The 11444-nt window shown below is 58.5% G+C and overlaps 1 protein-coding gene across 3 annotated transcripts in view; it reads right to left on the minus strand.

Moving 5' to 3' along the window:
* Positions 1-5799, minus strand: part of LOC120399064 (cytosolic purine 5'-nucleotidase-like) — a 35750-nt gene extending 29951 nt beyond the window's left edge. For all 3 annotated transcript variants that reach the window (XM_039526948.1, XM_039526949.1, XM_039526947.1), the window contains exon 1: positions 5668-5799. In XM_039526948.1, the coding sequence (XP_039382882.1) occupies positions 5668-5774 (107 nt within the window). In that variant the 5' untranslated portion in view covers positions 5775-5799. The remainder of the gene's footprint in view (positions 1-5667) is intronic.
* Between the last annotated feature and the right edge of the window lie 5645 nt (positions 5800-11444).

The raw sequence follows: 11444 nt of genomic DNA on the forward strand, positions 1-11444 counted from the left end.
GGCTTATCCTTGCTGTCACTTATTAGCATTGTTTATATTCTGGTAGCACCCATAAGCCCTGGTTATGCACTGCGGCCCCACTGCGCCAGGTGCTGTACAGACAGAGCAAAAGGAAACATTTCATTGTTACAAACGTTCATTGTTTTTAAAGTGGATTCCATTGGTTAAGGACACAAAACTGTCCAATTCCCAGTGATCGCCTGCTCCCCCATCAGCAGCCTCTGCCTGAGGCCAAGGCCTGAGCTGGCCACTGAGACCCAGCAATTCCCTGGGCCTGAGAAGGGGCCCTGGCATGGCAGTGCAACCATCACTTGCCGTGGGCCAAATACTGATGTGGGGCCCACCAAACAAGACCTGAACTGGGCGGTGCACGCCCCAGGACCCCTCGGGATGAACACTCGCATAGAAGCGGGGTGATGCTGTTGCTGAGCTAGGCTCTTCGTGGGCAGCACTGGGACCGGAGGAGCAAACAGGGACCTGCAGCCCAATGAAAGCCAGTGAGGGACGTGTGAGACCACAGGGTGCGTGAGGTCGCTCTTCTCAGAGTCCTGAGCAGCGAGACACCCACCTAGGCCATGAGGGGGCTGCCATGGGCATTGCAGGGAGGCAGGATCCTGCCATGAAGCTCATCCCCACCCAGCCAGCTCACGCAAGGCCGCAGATGCTGGTGAGGGGACAGAGGGTGGTGAAACACCCATTGGCTTCAGTAGCATTTGAGGATACAGTGCGGCAGGGCTTGGAGGTGCCGAGCCAGTGCCCCTTTCGACAAGGATCGTCCAACCTGGCTCCTGCTGCGGACAGGGTCCCATGCCACCCTCCGCATACTGGGAAAAAGAACAAACCCAAAGGTCACGTGACCCACTCCCAGCATCCCTCTCCCCAAACCAGGGGGAGACACCCCGCACCCCAATCATGCGTCAGAGCCTTGCGCAATCTCCAGGGCTCTCTCTGCAAACAGCTGGGACACGTGATTCATTGAACTCTCTTATCAGCCTCACCCAGCGGCCAGTGCAGCAAAGCCAAGGTGATGAAACGGCTGCCTACTGCTTCAGAGCAGCATTTCCTTGGCACAGGGGCACAGACCCCAGCCTGCTCAGGATCCCCTACGTACCCCAACCCCCCACGCCAACCGGCAGACAAGATGCAGGATTCAGCCTCGCAGTCTTTAGTGTTTGTCTGAAAGCCCCCAAACCCAGAATCACAAGACTCTCAACTTGCATTTAAAAACAAATTTCCAGCTCTCGCCACTGCAAAGAAGAGCTGGGGAATGCAAACCAAGCACGCGCTAAAGGCTAAAAGGCCAGAAGGCAAAGAAAAAAAATCACGCGATCTCATGATTTTTTAAGACAATCTCAGGATTCTAGGGGCTGGCGTCATCATTTTTGTCCGTTTTGCATTGGCAGTACTGGAAACATCCCAACATATCCCCCATTAGCTACACGCTGGGGAAGGTCCCCCCACCAGCTAGCTGAGGTTTTTATTTCTACAGGGCATTCACTGAGGAGTTAGTAGATGCAGACTCAGTTCTAGTAACTGGTTTGGAATCCATTCTTTGTCCACGTCTTTCCTCCATCGCAAGCCAACGTGCTGCAGAACCTCACGTTGCTTTCGCACCGGCTGCCCAATCATTAACACATTTTGATTTTCTCTCTTTGCAATATGGACAGAGAGCAACATGCACTTGCAACATATTTGCTTTTGTTGCAAGCACAAACCCTTGGCTTCTTCTGGAGCCCTCTGCATTGCATTACAATCTCCTCTGCATGGATTGCAAATCAAGCTGGTCTCTGCCCTTCCCTGGTCTGCCTTTTGGCCTTGGGAAGTGTTTGGAAGGAGATGCAATTCAGTTCTTTTCCACCCGAATGCTTTGCTTTGGGGGACACACGTTTTCACCAGTCTTTGCCATGTTAACTCAGTCTCTCCCAGTAACTTTGCTTTGACCTGGTTATCACTTATGCCTTGGATAATTTGGTCTCATTAGCCCACCTGCTGACTGGGCCATTCCACATAGCTTAGCTTCATTACATAGCTCTGTAACATGATCCTCCACTGTCCTGCCTGGCTGCTGGTTTCTTGCAAAGAACCCCATGCCCCTCTCACTCTCTGTAGCCCCTAGCGCAGGGGTGGGCAAACTTTTTGGCCCAAGGGCCACATCTGGGGATGGAAATCGTATGGCGGGCCATGAATGCTCACGAAATTGGGGTTGGGGTTCAGGAGGGGGTGAGGGCTCTGGGGTGGGGCCAGAAAAGAGGGGTTCAAGGTGTGGGAGGGGGCTCCGGGCTGGGGCAGAGGGTTGGGGTGCAGTGGGGTGTGAAGGCTCCAGCTGTGGGTGCAGGTTCTGGGGTGGGGCTGGGGATGAGGGGCTTGGGGCACAGGAGGGGGCTCCAGGCTGGGACTGAGGGGTTCAGAGGGCAGGAGGGGGGGATCAAGCTGAGGCAGGGGCACGGGAGGGGGTCAGGGGTGCAGGCTCTGGGCAGTACTTTACCTCAAGCAGCTCCCAGAAGCAGCAGCATGTCCCCACTCCGGCTCTGGCACGGCCAGGCGGCTCTGTGTGCCGCCCTGTGCACAGGCAGCTCCCATTGGCCGCAATCCCTGGCCAATAAGAGCTGCAGGGGTGGCACCTGTGGATGGGGCAGCACGCAGAGCCCCCTGGCTACCCCTGAACATAGGAGCTGGAGGAAGGACATGCTGTTGGTTCTGGAAGCAGCGGTGCATGGAGTGGCCCCCGACCCCACTCCCCAGCTGGAGCGGGGCAAGCCCCAGACCCTGCTCCCCAGGAGGAGCTGGCGGGCTGGATTAAATCAGCTGGCAGGCCGGATGTGGCCCACAGGGCCGTAGTTTGCCCACCCCTGCCCTAGAGGCTGCCACTAAAACGGAGACCCCACCGTGCTAGGCTCTGTACCTAGCAATGAAGAACAGTCCCTGCACTGAAGCACTCAGCGTTTTTCACTGATAGTTTCACATGCAAACACTGAACGAGAAACCCAACCTGACCGTTACCGCGGGATATTTTGGAGGATTTGAAGAAATGAAGCATCAACCTTAAACCATTTTCTTAAATACATCTTTTAATGGCCGGATTCACCCACATGGTGCTGCAGGCCAGCACAAAGGAGACAGAACACAACGGTTCAGATAGGTCTCCAGCGGCTTCGTTTCACCAGCGCAGGGCAAAACTGCTGGAGTTTCCACCCCAAATTCCCTCTCCCACTTACACCTCCCTATGCTGCCCTACACGTGTGTGTTCCCCTTCCCTCTTTCATTCACTATATTCCCCTGCACCCCTCAGTCCCCCGCTCAGAGATTTGCTGCAATAGGTAGCTGTGGAAGAGAAATATTTAGGATTACTGGTTGGATTTTGCTGTCCTTTTTTATTAGCTGAGAATGTAGCTGTCATCAGAGATGGGGGCAGAAAACTTTCAGCAAAACTCCCGGAGAATCACCCTCTTTCAAACAGCCCCCACTTCCCCATACTCCCCAGAGGAACGAAGCCGGGTTGCGCTCAGAGAGGGCAGCCTCCCATGCAGTCAGGAGGCAGAGGGAAACAGGAGAATTCTGTTTCCAGGGAGGAGGTGCTGTCACTATGAGGAGGAAACACTGTGCCCTGCACACAGAACCAGGCTGAATCCCTGCTTTGCTGCACCCCCCACTTCCATCATGCAGTGCTTTTCAATCACAGATCTTGTAGTGGGTCGGAATAGCACCCCAACTCCCATTTTACAGATGGGGAAACTGAGGCACATAGCAGCGGCAGCCCGAGCAGAGCCGGGAATGGAAACCCAGGTCTCCCATGCCTCAGGCACACAGGTGAGCCACTGGCCTACATTGTGCCCCTGATCTGGGGGCTGCTAGGCTGACAGCTCCTCAGACCTTGCCATGGTGAGCCCTGCCAGGCATGTGGAACCCTTTGGCATCTGTCTGAGCCCTCTAGAGCTCCCTCAGGACATTTCCTTTTGCTCTGGTGCTTTGGACACACACACACACACACACACACTTCTGCTGTCTGTGTTTGATCCTGGAGGGCGGGGGAGATTTCTTGGGCACCTAAGGAAGAAAGATCTGGCCTGGAGGAAGCAGCGGTATGGGCACTGGCCCTTTAAGATGGGCGATAAAGGCCAGCGTGAGACAATACAAATTATTAGAGCAGAAAAACGCCTTTTGATGTGGAAATGGGGCATGCACCACAGAGACGACCCAGAGGGCTCAGGCAATGGCTGCCTTGGCATCTAGGGTGCCCAAGGGAATTTGTGGGAGATCAGCTCCCACTGGCACTAGCTGATGCCCATGGCTGAGCTCCCAGTGACTCAGCGGGAGCAGGAGCAGGCCCCGTGTCTCAGGATGCCCTTGGGGAGCTCAGTCCTGGGGAGGGAAGGATTGGATCCCTCTGGTGACAGTCACAGAACTGTCCATGGGCCCAGAGGCTGGGTTGTTCTTGGCCCCCGCTTCTTGGAATGGTCTCCAGCCCCTCTACCCCCGCTCCCAAGATCTGCCCCCTCCCAGATCTCTGCCCAGGAGGCTCAGCTGCACCAGGCGCATCTGCTCTGTCCTCAGATCAGATTGTGGGTCTGGGGCATTTTAACCCTTCTTTGCTGCCCTCAGAGGCAACGCTTTGTACCCAGCTCTGCCATTGACTCACCAGCCAACCTAGGGCAAATCCTGTGACTCTGTGTGTCAGTTTCCCATCAATTAAACAGAGATACTGACCCTACTTTAAAGGCCTTGGCGATCTAGGGGCTAGAGGAATTCACGGGTCTCAAGAGGTCACAGATTGGGGAGCAGCTAGATACAGTGGCTTCTACAGCAGGTCTGGTGCCTAGATACCACAGTGATGGGCGCTTTAAAGAATGGAGAGACTTGTTCTCGCTGAGCTGTCCTGACTGGAAGCCCGAGCTGGATGCGCTCACGCTGCACCTTGTGTCATCACTTACACCTGGGCCAAGGGAGGTTAAAATCATTAGCAACAAGGCAGGCAGCATGGCCTAGTGGAGAGAGCGCTGGCCTGAGGCCCTGGTAACCTGGGTTTTATTCCCAGCTCTGCCAACAGCCTCGTGCAGTCACTTTCCCTCACGGGGCCTCAGTTTCCCCACCAGCACAACAGGGATAACTATAGTGACCTCCGTTGTGCCCGGCATGAGTTCACCCCCGGCCCACCCAAGCCAGACACAGCTCCCGATCGCAGCACCCCCCAGGGTGTTGAGAGAGCTACTGCTGGCAATCCACACGCTCCCTTGGGTGCTCAGGTCGGGTTACCTAGATCCAGCTCGGAGAGTCCTGGACATTACAGCAGCACCTAGAGACCAGCTGAGAGCAGGGCCCGGCTGTACCAGGGACAGCAAGAGACAGGAGGGGCGCAGGGCACAGACAGGCCCAGACAGGCAGTGCCACCCCGCTCTGCTCCTTTGGTTTTTAAGGCTTGTTTGAATGAAGCGGTGGGCGGGGGGCAGGTTTGCTGGGGAGTCGCTAGCCAGCCCCGGGGGGGGGGGGCGCTCTGCACCGGGGGGTGCCAGGCTCCAGCCCCTTCCCCCCTCCCCACGGGACCCCCGCGCGCGGCTCTCGGTTAGCCAGGGCGCCCCTGCCGGGCTGCCCCCGAGCTGGCGAGCGGAGCCTCGGGCGTGGAGCGGCCCATCCCCGTCGGCTCGGGGCGCCCGGCCCCGCGCTGCCCCTTACCGGTGCTGACAGGCCCTCTTGGGGGCGCCCCCCGGCTCCTGGGCGCTCCGGGGCCCGTCCTGCGGCGGGGCCAGCGCGGCGTCCGGCTCCCCGGGGAGGCTGCCCATGAGCGCAGCGCTGCGCTGCGCTGCGCCCTGGCCAGGGGAGCGAGCGAGCGGCCGGCTGGAAGCGGAGCCTTTTATCGCCTGCCCGGCTATCGGGCCGCGCCAGCCGCCCCGCCCCGGCCCGGCCAGTCCGCGGGGCTCGCAGGGGGCTTCCTGCCGGAGACTGCGGGGCTTGGTCCCGTCCCAGCGGGGACGGCTCCCCCCGAGTGTCCCCCAGCCCGTGTCCCTAGGGTGCCCTCCCCAACCCCGTGCCCGGCATGAGCCTGTCTCCCCAGGGTCTCCGTGCCTGAGCCAAGCTCACCACCCTCTGGCACTGCCCCCCCACCTGCCCTCCCCGCTGCCCACCCTGTGCCCACCTGATGTCCCCTCACCCATCTCCCATGCACTCATCAGCCCATGCCCACCTGCTAGCCTGGGGCGCCTCCCATCCCGTGCCCTGCCGCCACCATCCATGCCCACCCGCCAACCCTGCCTGCCCCGCTCCCCCGCACAGTGTCGTTGATCTCAGGTGGGGCCGGGCAGCCCCATCTCTCCCCTCCAGCGGGGGCTGCTTTGCTGTAGTCTCTGGTTTTATGGTACCAACCCAGGTCCCCCCGCAGCCCCAGCCCGGCACTCCCTACCCAGCGCCCCAAGCCCCGGAGACGGGCGGGAGACTGGCCAGGGTACCTCTGTACACACCCCACGGGTCGATGTCTCAAAACTTCCATCCAGCTGTGGGGTGATATTAATTTAGCCGTCACATAAGACACAACAGAAGCTCATGGGCTTTCAGTGGTGATGGGGGGACCGAAGCACAAGGGGGGACACTGAGCAGATGGAGGGATGGTTTCTAACTAAAGCAAGTTGCACTTAAATCTTGTTGACTCTGTTCATAAAGCATTTGAACAGTATCTGGAGCTTGGCATTAGAAAAGGTTCAGAGAAGTGCAACTAAAATGATTAGGGGTTTGAACAGGTCCCATATGAGGAGAGATTAAAGAGGCTGGGACTTTTCAGCTTGGAAAAGAGGAGACTAAGGGGGGATATGATAGAGGTCTATAAAATCATGAGTGGTGTGGAGAAAGTGAATAAGGAAAAGTTATTTACTTGTTCCCATAATACAAGAACAAGGGGCCACCAAATGAAATTAATAGGCAGCAGGTTTAAAACAAATAAAAGGAAGTTCTTCTTCACACAGCGCACAGTCAGCCTGTGGAACTCCTTGCCTGAGGAGGTTGTGAAGGCTAGGACTATAACAGGGTTTAAAAAGAACTAGATAAATTCATGGTGGTTAAGTCCATTAATGGCTATTAGCCAGGATGGGTAAGAATGGTGTCCCTAGCCTCTGTTTGTCAGAGGATGGAGATGGATGGCAGGAGAGAGATCACTTGATGATTCCCTGTTCTGCTCACTCCCTCTGGGGCACCTGGCATTGGCCACTGTCAGCAGACAGGACACTGGGCTGGATCGGATGGATCTTTGGCCTGACCCAGTACAGCCGTTCTTATGTTCTTGGCCCTGGGAGGCACCGCTGAGGCTGGGCCAAGGACCTTACTGGGGCAGGAATATCTGACCCTCCAGACTGGATCAGACCAAAGTCCCCCCAGCCCAGTCTCCTGTCTGCTCCAGTGGGAGGGAGATGTGGGTAACCACCCCCTCCCCCCGAGGTCTCCTTTGTTAGTCACTAAGGGGGATGTGAAACAGCATCTGCGAGGGACACACGGTTTTGTCTCAGCCAGCCTGAATAACTGGCACACAAGAGTCATGGGATGGGGGTGCCCCAGGCTGTCCGTCTATTCCCCGCAGCCTTCTGTCTGTCCGTCCATCTCCCACAGCCCTCTGTCTGTCCATCCATCCCACACAGCCCCCTGCCATCCATCCCCCACAGCCCTCTGTCCATCCATCCCACACAGCCTTCTGTCTGTCCGTCCATCCCCACAAGCCCCCTGCCATCCATCCCCCACAGCCCTCTGTCTCTCTGTGATCAGCGCCAGAGCTCTGGCCTCCCAGAGGCTATAGCCAAGCCTGTTACCATAGTCCATGATCCTGGCATTCCCCTGGCCATCTCACACTCCTCGGTTCATAAATGTGAAGGCCGGGAAAAAGTTGGGAATGACTAAAGTGTCTTCCAGAAAGGCCCCGGGCATTGGCCAAAGCCATGGAGAATCCATCACCTCCTTCCGGACGCTGTGCATATGCCTTATTTCTAATTTCAATTTGGTTCAGCTTCCGGCCACTGGCTCTTGTTCTCCTGTGCTCCATTAGGTGACTTTAGCAGCCTGTGCTGTAATCCAGGCGACGTTTAGCCTGTTCTGGACATATTAATCAGATGGACCAAGTCTCCCGCACTCAGGCATTTCCTCCAGCCATCCAAGTCTTTGAGGGCTCTTTGCTGGCCCGTCTCCAATGTTTAATCCCCTTCTTCCTAGGCCTGGAAGGGGCCATGAGCGGTCGTCTGTTCTGGTCCCTGCTCTCCAGGCAGGACCACAGAATAACGTTTTGAAATGTGGCATCAGAACCAGAGGCCATAGGGCTCACCAATGCTGTGTACAGAGGTAAACTCATCCCCCTGCTCTCCACTCACTGCTCCAGTCTAATGGGCCAGGAGACCTAATGACACAGGGGAGCGGTGTCACGGAGTCCCCAGGCGATGCTCTGGAAGTGCTCCCCACAAAGCCAGTCAGGACTTTGGGGAGCCTCCTCTCCCATGGAGCAGACTGTCTTCAGGGCAAGAAGCTCACACGACTTCACTTCCTGGGTCTCTCCTTGGAGCATTCAGCATATGCCCCTCCATGCACTTCCCACAGCGAGTCCGCCCAGGTGGGGTCCTGGGGAAGCCAGAGGGTCCTGCACCCCCACTTTGCAGCCAGCCAGTAAAACAGAGGTTTATTCCATGACAAGAACACGGTCTAAAACAGAGCTTGTAGGTACAGAGAACCGGACCCCCTCAGCCAGATCCATTCTGGGGCCCAGTGAGGCAGACCCCCCACGTCTGCCCTCACTCCCCGTCCCCAGCCAGCTCCAAACTGAAACCCCCTCCAGCCCCTTCTCCTCTTCTGAGTTCCTTTCCCAGGCCAGGTCACCTGACCTCTTTGTTCTCCCACACCTTTAGCATCTCCTTGCAGGGGGGAAGGGGCCCGGGCTATTAGTTGCCACGGAGACAGAGGGTCGGCCAGAAACTGAGGCACCCACACAGTATTCAGAGGAAACATTAAGAACAGTCCCACTTCCTCACAGGCGATTACCCCACAGCTCCCTCCCCCCAGCACAGACAGGAGACTGGGCTTGGGGGACCTTGGTCTGATCCAGTCTGTAAGGCCTTTGACCCAGCCCAGGTTCTGAGCGGTGGCTCTGCAGGGTTGAGCTCCAGATACTGTTCAAATGCTTTATGAACAAGATCAAGGTGCAACTTGCTTTAGTTAGAACCACCCACCCACCCCCCAGCGCAGTGGCCCCACTTGTGCTGCGGTCTGTGTGACTTGCATCCCTGTGTCCATTCGAGTTGCACACACACCTCCCGGGGGGATCCTCAGTGGTGCCCCCGCCGCTGGTGAGCACCTGGCCCTTTCCTTGCAGAGGCAGAGCAGCTGCGTTCTCACTAGGTCTCATTAGCACATGGGCCTCCCCTGAGGTGAACTCGGCTTTACCAGCAGAACCCCATATGCATCTCAGGGGCTGTCCCAGATCAGCCAGGAGACTGCAGGGCCCCTTCCAGCCTTATAACCCCCATGCAGGAGCTAGACCATAGGGGGAAACTGAGGCACGCAGCGGTGACAGGGCTTTCCTAAGGCCCCCACCCTTCGACAGCCAGAACTAGAACCCAGGAGATCTGATTCCCCCTCCCTCAGCTCTAACCACTACATCCCACTCCCTCCCAGAGCCTGGGATAGAACACAGGAGTCCTGGCTCCCAGTGCCACTCCCCCTCCCCGCTCTAACCACTAGACCCCCACTCCCCTTCCAGAGCTGAGGAGAGAACCCAGGAGTCCTGGCTCCCAGCCCCCCTGCTCTAACCAGGGCCGGCTCTAGCTTTTTTGCCGCCCCAAGCCAAAAAATAAATAAATAAATAAAGGGCGGCTGGACTGCCAAAGCAAAAAAAAAACAAAAAACTGGCAGCCAGTGGTCAAGGCGGCTCACAGGGGGGTAAAGGGGAGCACCCGCCTGCTCCCTCCGCCCGTGGGCAGCCAGGCACTGCAGCCCACTAGCAGCCGGGCGAGAGGGGATCCCCCCTCCAGCCTTGGGGTGTCTCTCCCAGCCGGGCAGGCGGAGTCCCCGGGGGCTGCAGGAGGTGCTGGCTCAGCCTCTCCTTTAAAGGCGGCTCGGCCGGGCCGGGCTCTGAGCAGCGCGGGAGGCGGAGGCCGGAGCAGGCGGCGGGAGTGGCGCGTCCTGGAGAGCCCGGCAGCACAGTGAGCAGCAGGGATCGCTAGTTCTTTTCCCCCCGGGCCAGGTTCTGTGCCCCTGCAGGGCTGGGCTGGGACTGGCAGAGTGCGGGGAGCTGGCCGGGGGCTCTGGAGCTGTGGACCGGGCTGCCAAAGCAAAAAAAAAAAAAAAGAACCACGGCAGGGCAGCTGGAATGTGCCACCCCAAGATTGGCCAGAATGCCGCCCCTTACAACGTGCCACCCCAGGCACATGCTTTCTCGTCTGGTGCCTGGAGCCGGCCCTGGCTCTAACCCACCAGACCCACTCCCCTCCCAGGGCTGGGGAGAGAACCCAGGAGTCCTGGCCACACCCCAGTCTGGTGCGCTGCTAAGCCACTCAAGTACATTGACCAGTGGTTTGGGGAGAGCCCTTCCCTGCAAAGCACGTCAGCCCCTGCTCTTGCCCGTTGCCCCTGACGTCTGCTTGGCGGTGGAGGGCTGGGCCTGACGGGCAGGCCAGTCATGGCGCAAGCTGACGCCAGGGCTCCGCGGCGCCATGTGTTGGGCCAAACTCCCTGGGCAGGGCTCTGGAGGCAGGGTGGGGCCGGGTGCTGAGTCATGGAGCCAGCAGGGCCGTGACCCTGTGACGTGCGTGGAGGAGATCGCAGGGGCCATACCCACCTGGCACTCCCAGATAATGGACCCCCTGGGCCCCCTGCCTGTGGCTTGTGACACCCCAGAGCCCCCGGGCCAGACCCCACAAGGCCTGGCTCGCCCCTCCCCTGACAGAACCAAACAGGAGCTACCAGCTGGACTGGGTGGGGGGGAGTGGGCTCTGAGCTCCATAGTCAGCACCAGCCCTTCCGTGCTTGGAAACAGACTCTGGGAGGGTGTGTGCAACTGCCTGTGTGTGTGTGTGCAGCTGGGTGTGTGTCGTCTGCAGCACTTCATGTGTAGGTGCTCATGTGTACACAGAGCGTGGGCCGTGTGCGCTCAGAGATCACTGTACGCCCTGCTGGAAGGCAGCCAGTGCTGGGCTGGAGCGGGGCTGCTGCTGACAGTAACACAGCCCAGCCATTGAGAAGGGGAATCCAGCATCCCTGGAGGGGCATGCTGGCCGCAAATTGCTACATGGGGCCCGAACCTCAGCTCCTGCGGAAAGTGCTGGGGTGGGGGCCTTACACCCCAGAACAGCCTGTCAGGATCCTGCAGCACCACTCTGGGGCACTGGGAACAGCACTGAGTGTGTGGGGCGATCCCCCCCACTGAGCCCCCACCTCACTGCCTGCAGCACAGCACCCCCTACTGCTGGCCTTGGGCATTGGGGCCTGCACTG

The sequence above is a fragment of the Mauremys reevesii genome, linkage group 2 (assembly GCF_016161935.1).
Source record: "Mauremys reevesii isolate NIE-2019 linkage group 2, ASM1616193v1, whole genome shotgun sequence".
NCBI lineage: Eukaryota > Metazoa > Chordata > Testudines > Geoemydidae > Mauremys > Mauremys reevesii.